The sequence below is a fragment of the Corythoichthys intestinalis genome, chromosome 21, assembly GCF_030265065.1.
Source record: "Corythoichthys intestinalis isolate RoL2023-P3 chromosome 21, ASM3026506v1, whole genome shotgun sequence".
NCBI lineage: Eukaryota > Metazoa > Chordata > Actinopteri > Syngnathiformes > Syngnathidae > Corythoichthys > Corythoichthys intestinalis.
This window is the reverse complement of record NC_080415.1, coordinates 32,308,408-32,334,839: the sequence shown is the minus strand read 5'-3', so window position 1 is coordinate 32,334,839 and position 26,432 is coordinate 32,308,408. Positions and strand designations below refer to the sequence as shown.

At 38.6% G+C, this 26,432-nt stretch overlaps 2 protein-coding genes across 4 annotated transcripts in view; both read left to right on the top strand.

Moving 5' to 3' along the window:
- Positions 1–13,736, top strand: part of LOC130909735 (glycylpeptide N-tetradecanoyltransferase 1-like) — a 305,690-nt gene extending 291,954 nt beyond the window's left edge. For both annotated transcript variants that reach the window (XM_057826515.1, XM_057826516.1), the window contains 6 exons: positions 66–182; positions 4,735–4,905; positions 6,732–6,840; positions 6,936–7,106; positions 7,174–7,341; positions 12,312–13,736. In XM_057826515.1, coding sequence (XP_057682498.1) covers positions 66–182; positions 4,735–4,905; positions 6,732–6,840; positions 6,936–7,106; positions 7,174–7,341; positions 12,312–12,473 — 898 coding nt within the window. In that variant the 3' untranslated portion in view covers positions 12,474–13,736. The remainder of the gene's footprint in view (positions 1–65; positions 183–4,734; positions 4,906–6,731; positions 6,841–6,935; positions 7,107–7,173; positions 7,342–12,311) is intronic.
- A 1,703-nt stretch (positions 13,737–15,439) lies between these two features.
- svild (supervillin d) overlaps positions 15,440–26,432 on the top strand; it is a 91,765-nt gene continuing 80,772 nt past the window's right edge. For both annotated transcript variants that reach the window (XM_057825694.1, XM_057825691.1), the window contains exon 1: positions 15,440–15,743. The gene's annotated coding sequence lies outside the window, so the exon portion shown is untranslated. The remainder of the gene's footprint in view (positions 15,744–26,432) is intronic.

Sequence of the window (26,432 nt, the reverse complement as noted above, 5' to 3'; positions counted from 1 at the left end):
GTCGGACTGCCCTTAACGTTTATTCTCATTCATATTGCAAATGTCTTCTGGGTTTCCCGCTTCAGGGTCTTACAGCCCCCGAATTGGCGGGCCCAGTGGCACTGTGGCGTCAGAGTGGATTCCAATAAAAAGCTGGTAGGCTTCATCGCCGCCGTCCCCGGAGATGTGTGCGTATACCACACGTGAGTAGAAACTGATTATGGACATTATACCAATATTTAACCGCTGAACTGCAGCGTTTTTACATTGAGCACACTGTAACCTTTGCATGAACAACTGTCCTACTGTTCTAAGGGCTTTAATCTTATTTCATAAATTAACCGATGACAGCAATAGACATCCAATCCATTTGAACTGGGAGATCTGGCAGTGAATGAGTTTCCTTATGAGTTACCTCTCAACGCGGTAACTCAGCCATTGACTTCATAATTACATTGACAGGACAGATTCCCCGGACACTGCGGCACGCTTTTTCGAAGGGGGCCGTCACACACTCCGCTTCAGTTATTCGCAGTCGGTTTTAGTTCTTCTCAAACACATGCAGCGATCCAACGCCGGATTTAGGTTGAAAAAGTACGAAAGCTGTACCGCATACAAACAGGAAGGATTGTCTCAGGAGTGATTTCTTCAAGGATTCAAGGTAATTATTATATTTTTCTTACCATGCATGCACTTTGATTGATTCGTTGTGAAAAAATCAACAGGAGAAATTAAACGCAACAGCATTGGCTAGAGATGTCCGATCACGTCATTTTCAAAATATCGGAATCGGCAAAAAAAAATCTTGCCTCTTTTTGTGCCTTTTTTTAATATATATATATTTTTTAATTAAATCGTTTTCTAATTGTATTAAACGTTACTGACATAATATGTTACACTCATCCAGAGTCTTTAGGCTTAAGGTAGGGTTATCAAATTTATCCCAATAACGGCGGAATTTTTTTTTTTTTTAAATGTATCACGTTAAAATATTTTACACAATTAATTCATGCGCTGCACGACCCACTCACGCATTGTCGCGCTCAATCTGTAATGGCGCCGTTTTACCTATATAGAGAGATAAAAGGCAGCGTAAAATGAGTGGAGTGAATTTTGGCAGCCTTTGGAGCCTTTTTTTAGTTGGCTAAAGCCTTACAACCCCTTTCCCTACGATTAGAAATATCATGGGAAGCAATGTGGGGAAACAAGGTAGCAATTGATCTTTTTCTTAACACCTTATGTTATTTCCCAACGCAGAGAAGCTATATCAATTGGTAGCACTACTCACAGTCATGGTTCCACTTCCCATCATGCATTTGGGCATGGCTACAGTATCATTTACTGAAAGCTCAACAAATACACTAGATGGCAATATTTAGTCACAATATACAAAGTCACAAGTCTTTCTATCCGTGGATCCCTCACAGAAAGAATGTTAATAATGTAAATGCCATCTTGAGGATTTATTGTCATAATAAACAAATACAGTACTTATGTACTGTATGCTGAATGCCTAATCCAGAGTCTTTAGTTTAGGCTTAAGGCAGGGTTATCAAATTTATCCCGTTAACGGCGGTAATTAATTTTTTAAAAAATGTATCACGTTAAAATATTTAACGCAATTATCGCATGTGCTGCACGACCCACTGACGCATTGTCGCGTTCAATCTGTAATGGCGCTGCTTTACCTATATATAGAGCTAAAAGGCAGCGTAAAATGAGTAAAGTGAATTTTGGCAGCCTTTGGAGCCTTTTTTTAATTGGCTAAAGCCGTACAATCAATCCCTCTTCCTACGATTAGAAATATCATGGAAAGCAATGTGGGGAAGCAAGGTAGCAATTGATCTTTTTCTTAACACCTTATTGTTGTGATCCGTGGATGTGGAGAACAAGATTGAACCCAAAAACAGACAACAGAGAGGAAGCGTTCGGGGATTTATTAACCACAAATAAAAAAAACACGCGAACGCGGTAAAAAGGGAAAAACAAAAGGGGTCCGGCACAAATAGGTCGACGGGGATCAAACACGCGAAAACCGAGCGGAGGGCAGGGAGCCAAAAAGACAAACAAAAATGCACTCAATACCTGCACAAGGTAGAAGATCACAAAACTAAGACGTCCGACGAACTGGAAGGCAAATACAAAGCGACTCGAAAGCAGTACGTGTTAAAGGCGACCAATAAGGGAAATATCTCGGCGTTCTTCTCCCGGATAGCCTGCGTTTATATACTATAGCTGGCGAGCAGGGATTAGCTGCAGGTGCGACGTCGGCACGCCCCCACAGCCGGCTCTGTAACAAAAACAAATTCTGACAAGCAGCAGAACACGACACTTAAGTTATTTCCCAACGCAGAGAAGATATATCAATTGGTAGCACTACGCACAGTCATGGTTCCACTTCCCATCCTGGTTTTGGGCATGGCTACAGTATCATTTACTGAAAGCTCAACAAATACACTAGATGGCAATATTTAGTCACAATATACAAAGTCACAAGTCTTTCTATCCGTGGATCCCTCTCACAGAAAGAATGTTAATAATGTAAATGCCATCTTGAGGATGTATTGTCATAATAAACAAATACAGTACATATGTACTGTATGTTAAATGTATATATTCGTCCGAGTTTTATTCATTTTTTTCTTAATGCATTGCCAAAATGTATATGATCGGGAATGATTGGAATTGAATCGGGAGCAAAAAAAAAAGCAATCGGGAAATATCGAATCGGCAGATACTCAAACTAAAACGATCGGGATCGGTTCGGGAGCAAAAAAACATGATCGGAACAACCCTAGCATTGACGTTATACTTTGCTGTATTTACCTAAAATGAATACTAACTGCCCGTTTTTTTTTTTGCTTTTTAACCAAGAATCAAGACTGTCTTATGTCCATATATACTAGTATATACGTTCTGCCCAAGACGGCCGTCCACTGCTCACTTTCACCGAAAAGTCCGATCCAAATTATTGCAATGCCCCGGAAAGGGGGAAGAAGGAGAGGAGTCGGTTTTGGCTTACCCACTTTACTGTGGCAACAATAATAAAGAAAAATAATAACAAAATAACAGCGGGCTGCCGCGACATACGATCACTATCTCTCGCTATCTCGCCTGTTCTCCCATTCTCCCTACTCGCTTCCCCCTACGTCACAGCTCCCCAGTTCAATCGTCTCTTCAGGGGGCCGCGCGTAGTTACGTACATTACAATACACAATGGAAAGGTTTAAAACGGCCTTAAAAAAAAATAACAATAAACATCTCATTTGCAAGGCTTTTGTTATGGTGTGGCGGTGCGCCACAGTCATTTACATGTAGGGGAAACCCTTAGCCCAATTCATTTTGACTGGAAAGACTAGCAGTGGTTGTTCACTATCAGCATCAATGTCATTGAAACATTACCCAGTTACATCGGGTAGGTCAATGAAAGTGAGGACTGGCAGCGAATTAGTTAACTCCATTAACTCAGTGAGTCACCTGAGTGAGTTAACTTGACGGTGATGATTGTCCAATCTGTTTGGACTTGGAGAGCTGCCCGTGAATGAGTTAACTTAGTATGTTAACTTAGTGAGTTAACGCAATGAGTTAACACATTGGGTACCATTGACAGTGATAGACGTCCATCCATTCGGACTTGGAAGACTAGCAGTAAATGAGTTAACTCAGAGTTAACACAGTTGCCCTTGACAGGGATAGAGGTCCAATACAGTTGGACTTGGAGGGTTGGCAGTGAATGAGCTAGCACATTTGCTGTGATTGATGGAAATAATTGGGCGTCTATCACCGGCAAAGCTCTTTCATTTCCAGCCCTTCCAATCCTAATGGATTGGCCGTCTATCACTGTTTGGCGTCAGATCAGTTTCGGATTGTGTTGGACAACGTAGTAAAAGAAAATGGCGGCTCTCACAAAAAAAAAAAAAAACGTCCATTATTTTACACCTGACCAGACTACAGGTAGTCCCCGGGTTACGAGGGACCTGACTTTCGCAATTTCGACTTTACGACGCCAGCGCCTCATCGGGTTTTTTGTTCTGTTTTGTTTTGTTGTTTTTTTTGTATTTTTTAATGTAGACTTTTGTTCTGTATTGTTAGTTTTCAATTGCGGTCGAATACTTCGGGCGAGTTTGTGATTGTTTTTGATGATGTGTGGACGCTAACTAATACGTGCTAATCGTTTCTTATTGCTGTATCAGCAGCTAATTGTAAACACAAATTTTGATTTTTTTTTTTTTTTTTTTTTTTTTTTTGAAGATGAGACTAATTTAATTTCATTTTATTTTAGTTTCATTCTGCACGAATTGAAGTCATGAGCAGACCACCACAGGGACGTCTGACAGCGTCATTTCGGAGCTTAGCTCACTGTCTAGCTAGGACTTAGCTCCAACGTCTTGGCGAGGACAGTACAATGACGTTTAATACATGTGTTTGGATAGTACTTTTTAATTTAGAAGGGGATCTTGAGGTATTTAGAGGGTTAATTTCGGGTTACATCGCCAGCGCAGGAACAGAACTCATTAGTAAACCGGGGACTACCTGTACTTTGGGTATAATATTCGCAAAGTATGTGTTGTGGTAGTTAGCAAAAGTAACAGTGTGTTATAAATGTGTCAAAAGTTGTAATCCCCTGTACCGAAGCATCCGACTTTTTGCAGCATTCAAATTTACAACATCAGCAGTCAGAACTTTAGTGGCGCCAATAAAGAAGCTCGCAGTTTGTCAGAAGTGCGTATAAAAACGGAAAATGTGGCCCCGCAGGGAGAAGCGGATGGCGCAGATCAAATTTCTCTGCGTTCACAAGAAGCTGCGCCTCAAGCGAATGACCCCGGTTCTGATCCGTGAGCTGGCCAGACGGGTCCGCCGGCAGGGTGTCGCCCAGGCAGCGTACGCCGCCGCCGTGGTGCTGCCCACGCCTATCAGCTCCTGCAGGTAACGTGCTCGCTTAGCATGTTCGCAAGCAGTGACGGAAATAGACGTACATGGAAGTATTGTGGATTTTACAAGGTTTCAAAAGGTTTAAGAATTGAGCTTTACTGAAGGAAAAAAAATTAGATTAAAATGTTATATTTTTAAAATTCGAAAAAGAGTGGGCGTTAGCCTTAAGAAATAAATTCAAATATATGAATCATGAAAACATGAAATGAAATTAAAAAATAACAATAATAATAATAATAAGGATTTTTAAAATGTTGGTTTGTAACCATTGACTCAAACAGATGTCCTTTCACTTTCAATAGTAGTACTGTGACTTTTAATGACTTTTAGATTACAGATATTTTTTTTTAACTACATTTACAAAAAATAGACATCCAATCCATTTCCAGTATTATGACTTTTAAAGGAAAATATCATTTGTTATATGATATTAAATATTTAAAAAATATATACTTTACTGGGGGGGAAAAACTACAGTGGTATGAAAAAGTATCCAAATCTTTTGGAATTTCTTACATTTTTGCATAAAATCCCTGTCCATTGTGATCTGATCTTTGTCAAAATCACACAGATGAAAAAACAGTCTCTGCTTTAACTAAAACCACCCAAATATTTTTAGGTTTTCATAGTTGAATGAGGATAGTATGCAAAAAAAATGTAAGAAGGGGGGAAAATAAGTTGTTCACTTACTTATTTCAGCCCCTTCTTTCATTGTCACATTTGATAGGGATTTTATGCAGAAATGTGACATATTCCAAAAGGTCAGCCTTCCCAGTTTAATAGATTTGACGTCTATTTCCCTCAATTGCAGCCAATGAGTTAGTTGTATTCATGTACCCCCTCCTTCATAAAACAAATTATAGTTTCCTTTTTAAGTCAAAATACTGAAAATGGGTTTGACGTCTGTTTCCGTCCATTGCAGCTATGAGTAAGTTGTATTGTACAGTGGTATGAAAAAGTATCCGGACCTTTTGGAATTTCTCACATTTCTGCATAAAATCACCGTCCATTGTGATCTGATTTTTGTCAAAATCACACAGATGAAAAAACAGTGTTTTATCTAAAACCACCACAACATTTATAGTTTTTCATATTTTAATGAGGATAATATGCAAAAAAAAAAAAAAAAATGACAGAAGGACTTATTTTCCCCCTTCTGTCATTATTTGGAATGCTACAATGACAGGAGGGGGGAAATAAGTAAACCACCTACTTATTTTTCCCCTTCTATCATTTTTTGCATGCTATCCTCATTAAAATATGGAAACCTATAACTTTTTGGGTGGTTTTAGTGAAAGCAGACAGTTTTTTCATCTGTGTGATTTTGACAAAGATCAGATCACATTTGATGGGGATTTTATGCAGAAATGTGAGAAATTCCAAAAGGTTCAGATACTTTTTCATACCACTGCACAATACAACTAACTCATTGCTGCAATGGACGGAAATAGACGTCCAATCCATTTTCAGTATCGTGACTTAAAAAGGAAAATATAACTTGTTTTATGAAGAAAAAATTCAAATATTAAAACATTGGACTTTACTGGGGGCAAAAATACAAGAATACAACTAACTCATTGGCTGCAAATGACGGAAATGGACGTCAAATCTCTTAAACTGGGAAGGCTGACGTGGAATGATCATTTTTCAATTGAAATGGGTAGGACGTTTTTGAGGTAAATGTTTATGAGCGTGTTATACTGCCACCTGTTGGCCACTTTGTAAGTTATCTATCATGACTTGATTTGAACGTTTTAAAATAATAAAGTTGAATCCATGCAAGAGTTTTTTTTATTTTAACATACTTTAGCTATTTTTAGATTATGGCATCGACCTTTGAACCTTCGCAAGCTGACTGAGCTCCAGTATCCGGGCATCCGAGCAGACATGCCCTTTCAGCGAGCTCTCAAATTCTACCGCCTGCCTGAGGTTGGTGGATGCTGCCACCCACAGGAAAACCCTTATAATAACCTTATAGGTTGTTTTACTTGCATTGATGTACTTTTGTTACTGTCTTCTTTAAGGACACCAAGACGGCAGGTTTACGTCCGATGACCAGAAATGACATTGAGAAGACACGAGAGCTTCTCCAAGCAAATCTCAGCAAGTTTCAGCTCAAAGCCAACTGGTCCTCGGAGGAGATCGAGCACTGCTTCTTGCCCAGGGAGGATGTGATCGACACCTATGTGGTGGAGGTCTGGAAATAACTGTAGTGGAAGATAATCATAATGGAGACTTCAGAGTAGTTTCTCGCACTGGCAGGTTGATGGTGCTCTGACAGATGTTGTGAGCTTCTACGGTATCTCCTTCAAAGTTCTCAACCATCAGCTTCACAGCAGCTTGAGAGCGGCTCATTTCTTTTATGTGGCGTCGGATGGCAGTGGTGACCTTGTCCAGCTTGTGGAGGATGTTCTGGTTCTGGTCAAATCTGTGAGTGCATCACTTGATGCTGCCTGCGAATAACTTCATATTATTTTGTTGTTTAAGTGGCTTCCTATGAATGAGTTGACATGACATATTTCACTATTAGTTCAGGGGTAATAAACCACATAAATAAAATAAAAAGTAAAATTGGGAAATTGGGGATAAACTTAGGTTTACGACATTTCTCAGTTTAATTAACGGTAACAGTAGAAAACACATACAGGAGGGCACTTCTCTCTAAGCAGCTTCCTACTCGAGTTTTGCAGGTTAGCATGTTCACACAGTTTAACGTTATGCTAACTCTGATGCAGGTCAGATTTTCAGTAGCAAAACTAGTGGTGTGTTTCCCACTTCCAAAATATTGACGTCTTTTTACAGTGGCTGCTGCTGGCTAAAAAAAATACTTCTAATATCCCTAATATGGGCCCTGGGGTGGCACCCACGCAGAAACCCCATTCGCCTGCGGGACTATCACATGTTAGATGGGACTCACGCATGACTAGGTGAAATTAGACGCACTCAAGTAGGAAACCTTGGTGTCAGGATTAGCGAAGAGACAGCATAGAGTAGGATGCCAACATACTCACACTCGCAAGGGATTCACACAAATACTGTGTTCTAGACCAATCTAGATGATTTAGGGGCAGTTTACATGGCGACTCTGCGACACAAAGACGCAATGACTGAGTAGCGGACTCGCCTCGCGTGCCTATGTTGTCGGCGAAGACAGAAGGCGAAGACAAAAAATTCTGAATCCTGCCTCCAAAGTGGAAGAATCCGATTGCGGGGGGTTGAGGGGGGCTTCCTCGGCATGCATATCAAAGGCTCCTGCACTCGTACACATCACATTGGGCATGCGCAGCGGTGCTACTAAACATTTAAAACAGCAAATATGGCGGAATGTCTGATTTAATTTACTGTTTTGATAATATTTTTGATTTAAATATGTTGCACGTTTCAATTTTTGCGCCTTTTTGAACAAAAGAAAAATGACATTGCTTCGAGTGGGCGGACATATTTTTTCCCGGGCTGGGGGAGCTTGGTGGGGTCAAAGTGCATCATTCTCTGTCGCCCAGTAAATCTGCACTGCCCTCTATGGCCTGGCATAAATACTACATTGTTTTCATTCGGAACCCCCCTTCCTTGGTTATCAGGCCGCCCACATGGTGTCAACCGGAAATACAACTAACTAACGATAACTCCAGCATATTCATAGTTAGAGTAGGCGATTAATGTATTTTTTTATTGTTGTTTGTGCTTTTTCTGTCTCTCTCTCTCCCTCTTTTCTTTTGTTCCTCCAAAATCCCTTCCTGTTCGCTGCTTCTAATAAACGAGGTACGTTGAATGATCACAATGGATGTATGTCATACTCCTATGTGATATATTAACCACGACGCAAGCCCGTCGACAGGGGGAAGAAATGTTGTCCTGGGCCTCAGGACCATAGGGGCCCCTGAATGAACCTTAATTGATTTTTATCTTTACATTCACATACCATAATTTTCGCACTATAAGGCGCACCTGACTATAAGCCGCCACCCACCAAATGTGACACGAAAACGGCATTTGTTCATAGATAAGCCGCACCGGACTATAAGCCGCAGCTGTCCTCACTGTATTATGGGACGTTTACACCAACAGATTTTAACTGGTAACCCTTTATTTGACAGCGGCATCATACGACTGTCATAAGTCCAAATGAAGCACCGTGAAACTTTGAACCAATTGGGTTCAAAGCTTCATTGCTTCAAGAAGCTTTATTTGGCCATCACTGCTCCCTGGAGGGAGACAGTCAACCTCTTCTGCCACCTGCTGTCAATACTGTTGTTGTCCAACATGCCTCCTAGCATGCATTGTGGTTTCACAGATCAACAATCAAAATTCATGTTCTGTGCTAATTATTTCTTCACTTACTGTTCCAGTTGTTTCATTAATTGCTAGTTATGGTATTTGATAACACTTTGTCATTAGACAATTTTAATTATGACATGACACTGATATGAGCAATAATGAATGCTTATAACAGATGTCATTTAATGTTATCTGGCAAGTTATCACACTTTTGAATGGATGTAAAAAAAAGTGATATAATTTGCCAACATCTGTCATAAGCATGCCCATGATAGTTTCAGGTCAAAATTATGACTGTCTTATGACAGTCTTATGACGCCGCTGTCAAATAAAGTGTTTCCTGTTAATACAACTAAATCAACAACTAAGCCGCACTGGACTATAAGCCGCAGATTTAAAATGAAGGAAAAAAGTAGCGGCTTATAGTTCGAAAATTACGGTATTTCTTTTTTATTTAAATCATCATCCGATTAAATATTATGTTCTACTCGATATATACTTAAAAACTTTAACATATTAAATATTTCAAATATTTTTGTTTTTCCTTTTTTTGCACAACGCCCCCACCCCCTCTGTTTTAGCAGAGAATGGTTTGACCCCGCTCTGGCGCCCTCAAGGGTACACTACGTACGTGCCCTGAAGCGGGTAATTAAAATCTGTCATTGTTAAAAACTCTAAACATGGCGAGTCGTCATAAATCGGTTGCGCAGAAAAGAAAAGAAAAAGAGATGAAGATCATAGAGGTGAATGAGAAAAAATGATGACATTTTTAAAAGGGGGGACAAGAGGCCAGAGAATTAGGGCTAGAGTTGACTGTGGACGGTGATGTTGGTAGGTGCAGCTAACACTGAACATTTACATTCACAATCACCATTACCTAAGCCCGATTCGAGTCTGTCACAGGCTGCTTATGGCCTATTGAGCTGTGGTATGACAACACATGCCGCTTACGTTGAGCCGAGGAGAGAAAAGGTGATGGGAGATCAGCTATATATGTTAGTCTGTGGGGAGCAGGTGCGCGAGGCTGAACAGAGCATTAAATCGGCATGCACAAAACTGTCAGAAAAATACAAAAACGCCTTTTCAGAGTCACTTGAAGACCAGGTTTGTCACCTGAAAAAAATATATACTGCAACATTTGAGGAGGACCTGGGACCACTACACCTGCTAAATGCCATCTATGGTATGGGTCTACATAGTATTTATGTTGATCTCTGCACACTGCTACGCATTTTCTTGTCTTTGTCAGTGACTGTAGCTGGAGGAAAGCGAGGCTTCAGTAAAATGAAAATAATAAAAAACTACCTACGCTAGGGTGACCATATTTTGATTTCCAAAAAAGAGGACACTCAGCCCGGCTTCAAGATACTTGAATTTTACTCGAAGTTCACTCAAAGATGCCTATATCACTTTAATATATTTAAAGTGTGCCCCCTCACTCTGGATGGATAAATGCAGTTTAAAAAATAAATAAATAATGACTTTAAAAAAATAAAATAAAATAAAATAAAATAAAAAAAAAATATATATATATATATATATATATATATATATATATATATACAATATATATATATATATATATACAATATATATATATGTATATATGTATATATAATATCAATACTCAGTCAATACACATACACACAGTAGGCTATGTGCCAACTAAACATTTTTATAAATTACAATCACGACAATTGTCCTTGACAAATTGTTATTCCCATTCAATTGATATTCTCATTCAATGTTCTAGATTGCACACACAAAAAAAACGAAATAAACTGACAAACTATTCAACCAGCATGTTTCCAAAAGTAGCAGTTAAAAACTACGTTTCCCATAATGCATAGCGCGGTTTAGCTTACTGATCGCTAGCTGGGGCAAAAATCAAACTTTACTATAAAATTTTACAATCGTCGGTAGAGCAATGATGCAACACCAAACGGGATTTTACAGTCAAAGCTCTGACAGAAGTCAACAATTGCCATTATATACGTATTTATCGTAAAAAAATTAACAACTGGGCAGGTGTTGTGGCCAAATCGTCAACCCAGTAGATGGCGGTAATGTTCATGATAGGGGTAAACTGCCAACAAAAACAAGAAGAACTACTCCTTCCCTCCCTTCTAGTAGGAGCCATGTCAACTGCTGCCACCCAGCAGCCGGAGGGATTCTCTTCAAATTGGTCCCGTGAAAAATCATAAAAACCGGACATTTTTATGAATTTATAAAACCCGCCCGGACCACGAGGATACTATGTGAAAGTGGGACTTGTCCGGGCAAAAGAGGAGGTTTGGTCACCCTAACCTACTCGCTACCATATCAGAGGGCAGGCTTAACAACCTAGCTATGCTCTCCATTGAGCGTGAGCTTGCTCGGAAACTGGATTTCACTGATGTTATAAATGACTTTGCTGTCAAAAAATCTAGGTGCATCACTGTTTGAGGGCTTGATAACCTCAGGGATGTGGAGGGGGCAGGCACAGAATGTTTAGTTATACTGTTCTGTTGCTTAGCAGGCAGGCATAGCACTCTCAGTTGAATTGTATTGTAGCCTACATGGGACAATAGATGGAAATTGTTTGTTGATATTGTGTCACATCACATTACGGTCTGTTAAATTTAACTGTCCATCTCAAATTAAATTTGAAAATGTGCACTGTCATTGCTTGCAAAGCGTTAAAAGTACTGCGTATGTTGTCGTGACAAGCCGGTGGCAGGGGCGGCCCCTGCAATTCTGTTGACAGCACTGCCTCGACAAATAAATAAATAAAAATTGAAAAATACATAAATAAGCAGACAATATTATCTGATTTCTGTAGTCTTCAATCTTTCATCGAGGACTACAGAAACTGTGTTTACATTTTATTTCAGAAAAAAAAACTGCACATGATTTACTTTAGCAGTCCACACAAAATGAGGTGGCAGGCCGGCTCTAGATTCAGACCGCCAGTTTGATGCCATTGATTCACCTCATTCACTGCTACTGACAGTGATTGATACAAATCAAAGCCATTTCAACTAGAATGACTGGCATCGAGTTATCATTTTTCACCACCATTGCCGGCGATAGATGTCCAATCCAATTTGACTGGCAGCCATTAACAGCCATTTCCTCCCTGACAGAAAGGCTATGACATCTTCATCGCTGCCGACGTGATGGATAACAAGCGTTTCCTGGAGAAGCTCAAGTTCAGCTTCAGCGGCAAGCGGCTTTATTACTACTTGTATAACTGGAAGTGCCCCAGACTGAGTTCAGACAACGTGGGCCTGCTCCTACCTAACTAAATTTCCCAAAATGGAGGCAAGAACGTGTGTGGTTGTCTCATCCGCCAGTCTGCAAACACGCGGAATCAATAAAGCAAATAAAGATCAAATTCCATTCACAAATTTATTTGTCGTGTCATGCCGTTTATCTTGTGTTCAGATAGCAAAAGATTGTCCAGGCGGCAGATTAAATCAGTTGAGTTGACATTATGCTGCTTAACACTTTCAATGCCGTTTTGGATTGTTGCTGTCAATGGCGGTGAATGACTTTACCATGCTGTCAGAATGAGGGAAAGTTAATTTAATTACAGCCAAGAAATGATATCATGCGATTTAAAAATAAATGAATTTGCACTAGCAGTTTAGATGCACTTCCTCAAAGCTAACAGATGTGGTCGCTGTGACCTCACATTTTGCTGTCGACCCCCCCGAATAGGCAGCCTTAGACGCATTAACACCGCTTGACCTGTTTTGTATGTTTTTGTTTGGCTTTGTTTATTCTGAGAAGCAGACAGAAGAATGTCAAGGATGTATGATTGAATAGCTTGGGGACGAACATGCATTTTACAAATTGGATGATTTCCCTCTATTTGATTAATTGATGTATTTTAATTGTGTGTAAATGTATGATTTTTTAAATGTTAATTTTTGGGGGGCGTACAATACAAAATGTATAATTTTACATCATTCCCCAGATAGCAGACCGACGTTGGATGTTGGATCTTATATCGTTGAATCAACGTCACTTTTTCACCCTCAATTAATGTTGTTTCAACGTTGAAATCCTTATAAAACCTAAATGTCATTTCGATTATTAACATTATTGGAACAACGCTGAATCAATGTTATGTTTTCGACCAAAACGCCCGCACATCCATAATTCTATTACTTTTCAATTATATTTCCCGATCAATCATAACTCAACTATTTGTCAACATTAGTTCATCAACTATAAAACAATGTTAACCCAACCATCGCCTGACATACCATAGAACAGCGTTGTTTCAACGTCACTTGACGTCGAAAATTTAAATGTCAACCATACTGATGATTTTGATGGAAAATCAACGTTTATTCAATGTCTGTCTGCTATCTGGGTCATCATCATCCTTTCTTGGTCTGCATATTTAAATTTATGAGTGCGTAAAGGTCATAAGCGGATTTTAAGGGGGGCCCAGGGGGGCCAGGTCCCCCCCGGTGGTCGAAAAGTGTTATTGCATGTAATTGACTTTCCTATACAGTATATGTAAAAGTTGTAAAGCAATAAAACTGCTACAAAAATAAATGAAATGAACAAAAAAGAGAATTTTATAATGGGTCAAAATTGTTTTTCGAACAGTCATGTGACTAGCACCTTAGACGGTCATTTGCTTTGCATGTAATTTAAAAATATATATTTATGTATTAGGGGAGGGCAATTTTATTTTTCAAAACAATTTTTTCTTTGATTGAAAATATTTTTTTGATTGAAGCAGCTTTTTTGGGGATTGAATGATTTAGACACAAATGTCCTACCCATAATATGGCCCAAACACAAAAAGGATTGCTTCAATCAACGAAAACTTTTTCAATGAAAAATTAAGTGTTGAAATGCAAATGTTTCAATCTCAAATATTTTTACGCATTCAAAAACTTTTTCTATGATTGACATTTTTTTTTTTTTTTTTGATTGAAGTGATTTTTCTTTTTGAAAATATATTTTTTTCATGAAGCAACTTCTTTTTTGATTGAATAAAAAGAGACAAAAATGTCCTAGCCAAAATGTGGCCCAAACACAAATCAACATTTCTTCTATCAAAAAAGTTGCTTCAATCCCAAAAAAAAAAAAAAAAAAAAAAAAAAATTAAAATAGCTTTCACATGCATTTTTTTTTTTTTGTTTGTTTGTTTTTTTTTTTGTTTGTTTCCAACGTATTTTTGCATTTAAACACATTTTTTTTTTTTTTTAATTGAAACAACTTTTTTTTTTTGGTTGAATATATATATATATATATATATATATATATATATATATATATATATATATATTGATGTAACTTTTTTTTTTAATCAGGTAACAAAGACACAAATCTACCTCCATATGGCTCCACCCAGGGGATACAATTTTTGACTGGGGTAACTACATTGGCACGACACCAACGGGCGCACCATATTCAATGGATGACAATCTTGGCGAAAAGTATTGCCTAAGCAGCCGGATTTAGAATTCCCCTCTAGAATGATGGGAAATAAAAAACGCTCATTGTCAACTTATTATTATAAATATTCTTGTAAGGTAATTTTAGCTGAAACTGCGTTTCGGGGTCATCACCATGTTGTGCCCCAAAAGTCAAACTCTGCCTATGGTAAAAGTAGTATTTTTCTTTTAATTTTTCCCTAAATTATTTTGTGTGTGATTTTTTTTTTTTTTTTTTTTTTTTTTCGGGGTGCTAACACCGAACACACAGAAACTTTGTATTAAATGGTGAATAATGTTCAATTTATCAACTGAAAGGGCTGAGGAATTTTACTTTTAACAAAAAAAGGGGAAAAATAGCTCATATTTCAAATGGATTGGACGTCTATCACCGTCAATGGCAGCCAATGGGTTAAGTAAATATGATTACCTTAGTGAAAATGTATCATATCCATAATATGGAGGTAGATTAGTGTCTTTTATTCTTTGATTGAATAATGAAGACACAAATCTACCTCCATACATATTACCCAAAATATTTTTCCTCTTGTATCAATACTTCGAAAATCAACCGTAGTTTTTAACTTAACGTAATGAACACGAATGCGACAAATGCACGGGTAAATAAATACGATTACGTTGATCAAATTCCTCATAGTTTTCCTCGTCATAATTGCTACTACTTGAAACTACTGTAGTTATCATCTTTACGTGACGTATTCGAACGCAACCCAGGCCCCCAGCAGCGAGAGCCAATCAGAAGCGAGCATGCGATTTAACTTGGAGATGAGTGCAGTCGAGCCGACAGACAGTCGAACCGACACTTCCCCTGTCCGTCTCCCTCGACGTCACCACGCCGAACTCGGAGGTCGAATTGGGGTGGCCGACTAACAAGATAGTATTTTAATACTTTTTAACAAAGACAAACACCGGTTTTATCCGTGTTTACATTGCTACTATCCGCCAGTCGCGTGGTTGCTACTCAACCGTCTTCCAAGCTCTTTCTTCTTCACTTTTTCCGTTTTTAGACACACATTTCCCTAACAAGTCTAATCATGTGTGAGTCGACGTGTTGTGTCTGACAGCTGTACACAGACACAACGACCTTCATTGCAGGTAAGTTGCTTTATCATATTATGTCTTAGTAGTAAGCGTGTAAATATGTACAGCGTGTTGTTTCATTTGTTGATTTTCTGTTAGAATTGCTTTGAAATGTGTTAATCCACTGACTCAACCAGTTGCATGAGTTTCCTTCCTTAATCAACATTCTCTCCACGTTACGGCTGTTAACGCAATAACATAGTTTACCGTAATCTCGCGTGTAAAACGCTGCAATGGCTGTAGGTTTTATTTGTTTTTGTACATCCCTAGTGGATATTTTGCAGCCCAGTTTGGAGGGGGAACACCTGTGAAAACAAATGTGAGGATGTGCGTGAAAGTGATCGCAGTGATCGCATCTGCTTTTGCTTTGGAAAATGTTACATGATTCCATAAAATTTGTAGGCAAGGTTTTCTCAGAGGTTTTATAAGAAGTTTGTATATGAACCGATGAGTCGACTACTGTAATTTTCGCACCATAAGGCGCGTCTGACTATAAGCTGCCACCATAGGCGGAATTTGACTTTTGGGGCAGGGGTTGCACAACATGTTGATGACCCTGAAACGCAGTGTCAGCTATAAAATTAACTATTTATAATAAGTTGACAATGAGCATTTTTTTGTTTCCCATCATTCTTGAGGGGAATTCTAAATCACGCTGCTTAGGCAATACTTTTCGCCAAGATCGTCAACCATTGAATATGGTACGCCCGCCGGTGTCGTGCCAATGTAGTTACCACAGTCAAAAATTGTATCCCCTGGATGTAGCCATATGGAGGTTGATTTGTGTCTTTATTATTCAATCCAAAGAAAAGTTGATTCAAAAAAAAAAAAAGTTGCTTCAATCAAAATATATTTTCAATCCAAAAAAAGTCACTTCAATCAAAAAAAATGTGTTTGAATGCAAAAATAAATTTGAAACCCAAAAATGCATGTGAAAGCTATTTTTCTTTGATTGATTTTTTTTTTTTTTTTTTTTTTGGTCTGATTGGAGTCAAGTTGTTTTTTTGATTGAAGCAACTTTTTTGATTGAAGTAATGTTGATTTGTGTTTGGGCCACATTTTGGCTAGGACGTTTTTGTCTTTATTGTTCGATCAAAAAAATACGTTGCTTTAAAAAAAATTTTTTTCAAAAAGAAAAATCAATTAAAAAAAATTTCAATCAAAGAAAAGGTTTTTGAATGCGAAAAAATATTTGAGATTAAAAAATTTGCATTTGAACACTTAATTTTTCATTGTTCGGGCCATATTATGGGTAGGACATTTGTGTCTAAATCATTTCAATCCCCCAAAAAGTTGCTTCAATCAAAAAAATATTTTCAATCAAAGAAAAACATCATTTGAAAAATAAAATTGCCCTCCCGTATTTTTTTATTATTTTTTAATTATATGCAAAGCAAATGACCGTCTAAGGTGCTAGTCACATGATCTGTTGGAAAAATAATTTTGACCCATTATAAAAATATTTTTTTCTTGTTTATTTCATTCATTTTTGTTGCAGTTTTTTTTGCTTTACAACTTATGTAGGAAATTCAATTTCATGCAATGACACTTTTCGGCCACCGGGGGGGGGGGGGGGGGGCTTGCCCCCCGTTGAAAGCAGCTTATGGCCGCCTCCTACCAAATGTGACAAGAAAACGTCATTTGTTTGCCGCACTGGACTATAAGCCGCACTGTCCTCACTGTATTATAGGATGTTTACACCAAAAGATATTAACCGGTAACACTTCATTTGACAGCGGCATCATACGACTGTCATTAGACCAAATGAAAAACCATAAAGCTTTGAACCAATTGGCTTCAAAGCTTAATTGCTTCAAGAAGCTTAATTTGGCCATCACTGTTCCCTTGGGCGAGAGAGTCAACCTCTGCTGCCACCTGCTGTCAACATTGTTGTTGTCGTCCAACATGCCTCCTAGCATGCATTGCAACGCTACAGATGTAAATAACAATTGAAATTCCGGTTCTGTGCTAATTATTTATTCAGTTAACAATTTATTTGACAGTGGCACCTTAAGACTGTCATTAGACAATCATAATTATGACATGACACTGTCATGAGCATTAATGAGTGCTTATAACAGATGTCATTTAGGGTCATCCGGTAAATTATCTCACTTTTTAATGGATGTAAAAGATCCGAGCTGGACATAAATGGACTTAGTAACTTCATTTGCCGGATGACACTTTATGACATCTGTCGTAAGCATTCAGTAATGCCCATGATAGTGTCATCTGTCATGTCATAATCATGACTGTCATATGACAGTCTTATGACGCCGCTGTCAAATTAACTGTTACCAAATACCATAACAAGCAATTGATGAAACTGGAGCAGTAACACAATAAATAATTAGCACAGAACATTAATTTTGAATGTTATTCATTGTTGTATGTATGTTATTTAATATGTAATATGTATGTTATTTAATTATGTTATTCTCGAGTCTTCCACGGCCGAATCGCGAATAATCTAAGAATCGGAAATTTCACACGCCTCTAATAATTACTGTATTGGCCCGAATATAAGATGGCCATGATTATAAGACGACACCCTCTTTTTCAAGACCTCATGTTTGAAAAAAAGACTTTTTGAACACCAAATTAATTTTTATACAGAAAATAATTACAGTACGTCTGAAATGATTATAACAATATATTTGAGAGGAAAAAACATGTTAATCTGCCTCATTCAAATCTTAATATCTGAACATTTAATATGTCAACTAAAGTGCAATCACATTCGTAAATGAATGGCTTCTGGTTTTTGAAATGTAAATAAACCAATCTATTGTGATAAAACAACAAAATTGCAAAAACTGCATTAACCATCAAAGTGAGGTCTAGCTGTAGTCTTGAAACAAATCTGAATAAGGAAAAACATTGCAATAAAATAATGCAAACTAGTTAAACTTGAAAGTAGCTGAGATCTGTCATGACAGAAGATCGCTTCAATGATATCTGGTGCCATCTAGCGTTGTAAATAGCTATAATGTCTAGACCCGAAAATAAGACGACTCCCACTTTTTCAGTCTTATTTCAATGCAAAAAAACACCGTCTTAAATTCGGGCCAATACGGTAAATATGTATAATGGCGTATTGATATCGCCAAATATAAGGGCTGATATCGTAGGCTAATATGATTTTTTTTTTTTCCCCGGTATCACTACCTGCTCATTTTTGATGATTTTGTTATACATGAGAAAACACGGTACCACACTATGAGCGATCTTTAAGGGGGACGCTTAGTGGTCTCATGGGGGGAATCCTACCGGTGGGGTTTCCCCCTCAGCTGTCGGGTGTCCAGCATGCAGAGCAGATACCATCTGGCAGGATGGAATGCAAGCGAGTAGTGGATAGAGAGGTTACGGGGTCCCCACCCTGTGGGGGAGTGGGTTTAAAGCTTAGAGATGGACTGCCATTAACTACTTAATGGCAGACTTACTCAACTGTACTAAAAAGGATTTAAATACACACTTCTCATTTAAAATGGGTTCGCCGTACATAAATCTTTACGCGCATTTCTTTTACGGCAACATCCGCCACGCACATGAAAGCAATAAAACCACGGCGGACGCGCATGGGAGGCTTTTTGCCTATAAACTGCCTGGCTTTGAATTTAACCCCTTGATGCCTAATTTTTAAAACCATTTCAGTGCCACTGACAATGCTAGGCGTCCAATCATCCTTCTGCTGTGAATTGAAATGATTTGACTAGCAGAAGGACGTCTATCGCCGTCAATGGCTGCCAATGAGTTAATAGCGTGCCGAGTTTATAAACACGCCTTAGCGGAGGTCAGTGGCTGTCACTGGTCTTTACAAAGTCCCCCTATTACTAACATTGTCACGTCCCCACTTCATTGTCTAAATATTTATGCTTCCCGACAGTGCAGTCCAAAATCCAACTCGCTAGAGTGGTGACGACTCCCAACCAGACGCGTTTGGAATTTCAATGATCTATTAAGATGTAGGATTAAGAGGTCGACACTTGAGTTTTACAGCTTAAAAATACGCGTCTATCATTTTGGGCTTGAGTAGCGCAACACTAGCTCCTGTCTGACAGAGAGGACACCCGTTCTGCTTTGTTTTGGGCGGCTGTCATTATCATGATGAAAACAGAATAGGTTTGCCATCGCTGTCACACATTGGTCTCAAACTCAAGGCCCGGCGGCTAGATCTGGCCCGCCATATCATTTTATTAGGCCAGCACGAGTATATCATATTTGTCGACTTCATGTTTCTGATTGAAATTGAAACAACATTTCTGAAATCCTCAATGAAAGATCGAGGAATAAACCATTTTGGGCTGCAGCTATCGATTATTGTAGTAGTCGAGTAATCGATGAACTAGTTAGTTCTAATAATCGGGTAAGGAACATGAAAAATTAAAATACTTAAGATGAGCCACAAACGGTATAAAAAAAAAAAGATCTATGTACAACTAAAGAACAATTGGCTAACTTACATAGCAAAAGTCCACTAGTTTAAATGGTATAAAATGCTAACCTTTTTTTTTTTTTTTTTTTTAACAATGCTCTTAACAAATGGTTCAGACACATATTTCTACAAAAAAAATGGCTAAATATATCTATGTCACTGTGTCTCTAAACAATCTAAAATAATTGTTCATTTGATAGTTGTGACTAGTCGACTACTGTAATACTGGCAAACAATGGCCCTCCAAAGAAAAACCATAACTACATTGTAGCCCAGGGGTGTCCAAACTTTTTGCAAAGGGTGCCAGATTTTGTGTGGTAAAAATGTGGGGGGCCGACTTTGGCTGACGTCCTTTACGTAGAACGATATATTTAGGCAAATTTTAGCAAGCCATTTTATGTGTCACTTTTGCTTTATTATTTTTTAAAATAATTTCAACAATCTCGCAACTAGCCTGTGTCGCGTTCTCTTTCAACTCTCGGGCTCTTGCGAGCAAACTTCAAGTTGCTTCAATTTCTTGCTGCGTATCTTCCCTGTAATTTTGTCATACATGTCAGTGCGTCTTGTTTGGTAATATTGCCTCACATTGAACTCTTTAAAAACAGTGACTGTCTCTTTGCAAATGAGGCAGACACCGTTGTTGCGTATTTTAGTGAAGAAATAGTCAAATTTCCACCGATCCTTGAAGCGTTGGCCAACGCAGTCAACTTTTTGTTGTTGTTGTTGTTGATTATCACCCTTTTAGAAAATTGTAGGTAAAAGGTCACAAGGGGTAATGTTGCTTAGAGTGCTGCTGCATTTTAGTGGGTAAATGAGGAGCAGCATTTAGTGTGTAAGCTACTTCATATGCTGGTAGCAGTGCTGCTGACCAATTCATTAAGTCTGTGTGCGGGCCAGACGTTATTGAATTTATGACCGAGGCTGGGGGCCCGATGAAATTTGACCACGGGTCGCATTTGGCCCCCGGGCCGGACTTAGAACATGTCTGATGTAGCCCGTGACAAATATGACTTGACACCCTGGTTTAACATGTACAATGACTTTTTAAGTTTGCCAATATACAAAATAAAGTATAAAAATACTCTACTAAACCATAATAAACAACAAACAAATCCTTGCTAACCCTCCTCGTCAAAATGGATTTGACCTCAAGCACTGCCAATGGCAACCACTGTTAATTTATAACATAACCAGGGGTGCACATAAGTGGTCCGCATGCGCGCATGTGTACTGGACGTAGACAAACGCGCTGGCCCTCAACGGCTTCCATACGCTTTTGCGTACCGACGGCTGACCACTGTATTTGCGGCGGACACGAGAAAATAACTAATAATGTCGAAGAGGCAGGCCCCACTGAGTAATTATTTCCGTGTTCCCCCACCCCCTTCAAAAGACACAGATGACAGAGACGTCACCGGAGCTATCGAAAAAAAGGACTTTTGCTAAAAGTGGCTGCAGTAGGTACCATGGCTAGAAGCAAATGATGCTCGCACGGAAATGCGGTACAAAATGTGCCGTGAGAATCCCAATGTCGCTGATAAGAGCAGCGCATTTTATGTAGTCAAAGAATTTCAACCATCCAAACTTTTGAAAGCACGAAAAAAACAGAGAGCATGTGGCAATTAAGCAAACTATCGATGTCAGACAGGACCCCACTCGCCCTATGGACAAGTGGCAGAATAAAGGTAATGAAGAACAGCGCCATGCACTGACAAACGTGTTTTTGCTTGCATTTTACAAAGCTAAACATGCACGTTCAATGAGGTCTTATGAGGAGGACATCCCACTTTTACAAAGGCTTGGAGTTAAGGTGGGAGCCGCATAATGCCCTTTATTTCGAATTGGTGCTTTTATGTTTATTTCTTTACATTTCACTTCAAAGTAGAGATGTGATGCCGATCAATCGGGTCCGATCACGTCATTCTCAAAGTATCGGAATCGGCCAAAAAATATCGGACATGCCTTTTTTAATATATATATTTTTTTTAATTAAATCATTTTTTAATTGTATTTAACGTTACAGACATAATGTTACACTCATCCAGAGTCTTTAGTTTAGGCTTAAGGTAGGGTTATCAAATTTATCCCGTTAACGGCAGTAATTAATTTTTTATTTTATTTTATCACGTTAAAATATTTAACGCAATTATCACATGCGCTGCACGACCCACTCAGGCATTGTCGCGTTCAATCTGTAATGGCGCCGCTTTACCTATATATAGAGCTAAAAGGCAGCGTAAAATGAGTAAAGTGAATTTTGGCAGCCTTTGGAGCCTTTTTTTAATTGGCTAAAGCCTTACAATCCCTATCGTGGGAATCAATGTGGGGAAGAAAGGTAGTAATTGATATTTTACTTAACACACTGTTATTTCCCAATGCAGAGAAGATATATCATTTGGTACCACTACACACAGTCATGGTTGCACTTCCCATCATGCATTTGGGCAGAACAGTTAAATGGCTACAGTATCATTTACTGAAAGCTCAACAAATACACTAGATGGCAATATTTAGTCACAATATACAAAGTCACATTTATCCTTTAAGAATTACAAGTCTTTCTATCCGTGGATCCCTTTCACAGAAAGAATGTTAATAATGTAAATGCCATCTTGGGGATTTATTGTCATAATAAACAAATACAGTACTTATGTACTGTATGTTGAATGTATATATTTGTCCGAGTTTTATTCATTTTTTTCTTAATGTATTGCCAAAATGTATATGATCGGGAAAAATTATCGAGAATGATTGGAATTGAATCGGGAGCAAAAAAAAAAAAAAGCAATCGGATCGGGAAATACTCAGACTAAAACGATCGGATCGGGAGCAAAAAAACATGATCGGAACAACCCTACTTCAAAGTAATGGCTATTTTGTTGTGCCAGTTGTTGTTAATCAAGCATTAATTGTTAATATAATTAATTAGAGTTAATTGGCTCTAAGTAAAGCTTGTCATAATTTTATCGCATCAGGCAGGTCAGCTCTCAAGCTCAATGAGGACCAAGTCACATCTCCAGGTCCTCCTCTGTGAATCTGGGCAAAAAAATATGTCCACCCCTGAACATAACATTAAAGCTATTACAACAGTAGGAATGATGTGAATGTGTTTCCTTACTTTGAGTATTGTAACATGCCAAAGTTGTAGTGTGCTCAGTGTAAAAACTGCTCATTTTTAAAGCAACTCTCATTCGTCTATCACCGTCGTCAATGGCAGCCAATGAGTTGACTCTGGCCACTACGCAAGTCCGGTGAAGCATAACGCATGTGCGAGCCCACATGCGATCCCCCGGTGTGATAATACCTCATCAACCCCACCCTTTCCTATATACACACTCAGCAGTCTTTCGCAATGTTTGGGAGCCTCAGCGTGCTTTTCCGCAGGCTGCCTTTCAGCGTGTCGTCTTTTAACATAAATGCGAGTGCGCGCCAGCTTTCCCGTCCGACGCATTTAATGGCCCCTTTGAATGAAGCGAACACAAGGCCGGAAACTGCGGACAAAGAAGACAGTGTGTAAAAATAGAGCAAACCGCACAGTTGTCCGTGTGAACCCTCGGGGCTCGATTGACTTTTGAATCACTCGATTTCGAACGATAAAATCGGCACCTCATTTGGGTCCACTTTGGAAAAAAAAAAAATCTGTTGTTCGCACTACTAGGGAAAGAAAATAACAGTACACTGAGATTGAAATCAATGTTGTCAAACTTGCTGGGTTTGTTATATGAAACAGAATAGGTGATAACATTTAGGGATAAGGGAGGTCACAGGTCAAAGCTCACAGAGGTCAAAAATGGGATTTTACGATAACTCGAGCGAATAGAGGGGTTATTATCCAATTTGCAGGATATGCTTTCAACTTGCTTGACGTCCAATCCATTTGAAGTGGGAGGGTTGACAGCAAATGAATGAAGTCTCATTTTGGGGGGGAAATTTACTTGATAAAACCCAACACATAGAACAGATATGTCATCTTGAAAGGTAATTCAATATAAAAATACAACAGAGAACAACATGCTGAATAAGTGTACAGTTTGATGTTACATGATGCATGAACAACAAAATGTGAATATACTGTCCTCACCAGGACCCTATACAGCGTGCTAAACTCCCAAATGACGATGCTGGACGTCTGTATAATTTGCTGAATCAATTTCGTCCTCGATACAAAACAGGTTCGCATCAACATCAATAAATGATAATTAGGTGCGATTACAGCAATGACACAAACGTTAGCATGTGTTCGCTAGCATTAGCACATCGTTCAAACAACCACACAACTGGCTCTAAGTGTCCAATCGCGGGTGGAAAACACAACAACAATAGAAAAGATGATACACACAGGCGTTGCCTCTGTAGAGATATTTTACAAGCATAAACAATGAACGTAGGTTCGCAGCCGTGTCTCTCTCTCTCGCCCACTCGCTCAGAGACTCTGCAGAGTTGTCCGTCTTCTTCTGGCGTGTGAGCGCTCTTCTTCACCTAACAAGTGCGAGTGCGCCCCCGCGTGGGCGTGAAAGCGCCACAAACTAAAAGCATGCATTTCAAGTCAACAATACAATTGAACACACATTGCCAAAGGCATAACGCAAAAATTGCCATAACTATTAAGAGTTATTCAGAAAACTATAGCATAAAGAACATGCTAACACGTTTACCAAACCATCAGTGTAACTCAAACACGAAATGCGAAATGATATCATAATGTGTTAATAATTTCACACATAAGTCGTTCCTGAGTATAAGTTGCACCCCCAGCCAAACTATGAGGGGGAAAAAAAAGCAACAAAAAAACTGCAATTTATAGTCCAAAAAATACGGGATTCATGAAATGGCCATAATATTTCAATAGACATTAAAGAACCCTGTTTTTTGGAAATACTTCTAAAACAGATCTCAATAGTTAACCGGAGATTTTCCAATTTTAACAAAAGACGATTAACGCTTTGCAAATGTGTTTGATTTGCTTCCGTGTTCATCATCAGCCAATGACGACACCAGTTTTCAGTCTTCGCCCGCGTTGCCACAGCTCTGTACGCCCGGTGAACTAAAAGGCTGTGCCAAGTTTGCAAACAGTTCGAATTACCGTATTGGCCTGAATATAAGACAGTGGTTTTTTTGCATTGAAATAAGAAATAAGTGGGTGTCGTCTTATTTTCGCGGTCTAGACGTTATACCCATTAACGACGCTAGATGGCGCCAGATATCATTGAAGCGATCTTCTCTCATGACAGATCTCAGCTACTCTCATGTTTAACCAGTTTGCATTATTTTATTGCAATATTTTTCCTTATTCAGATTTGTTTCAAGACCACAGTTAGACTTCACTTTGATGGTTAATGCAGTTTTTGCAATTTTGTTGTTTTATTACAATAGATTTATTTACATTTCAAAAACCAGAAGCCATTCATTTACGAATGTGATTGCACATTAGTTTACATATTTAAATGTTCAGATAGTAAGATTTGAATGAGGCAAAATAACATGCTTTTTCTCTCAAATATATTGTTATAATCATTTGTTTCAGATGTACTGTAATTATTTTCTGTATAAAAATGAATTTGGTGTTCATAAAGTATTTTTTCCAAACTTAAGTCTTGAAAAAGAGGGGTTGTCTTATAATCAGGGCCGTCTTATATTCGGGCCAATACGGTATGTCTATAACTCAAGCAAAATAAAAAAAAATGTATAAATCTCACAGGATTAAAGACAACAAGACTAACAAAACATGGATATGCATTTATTTAGCATGGTTGTGCTACATTATTTAGTATGTGGATCCATTAACCGGTGCTACGTTTTATCGGGTAGATCCATTGATCGGGGCAAGCATAAAGTCTTTGCACTTGTACTGTAAATATTTAGTTGGTAATTGAAATTAAAATGGATGGAGCAATTAAATCGTCTTTGTGGATGCTGTCAATGCATTATCAAATGATATACAGTGATCCCTCGCTACTTTGCGCTTCAAACTTTGCGCCCTCAGTCCATCGCAATTTTTTTTTCCAATCCAAAAATAAATAAATACAGATGAGCGGTCCCGATCTGATCACGCCGTCTCTCTCTCCTTCCTGTTGCTTTTCTTGGTCTAGCAATGCACTGGAGTTGCTTATTAAAGTTAATGATGATTGACAGACGTTAAGGTTTGATCTTGCCACAGATGCTTGGAAGTCGAAACTTCAAAGCGCCGCATGCGTCAATCATTGTTTAGCTTGTTAAAAAGTTGCTGTGGCAACTCATTGTCACTCAATGAAGCATTTAATAAAGACAAG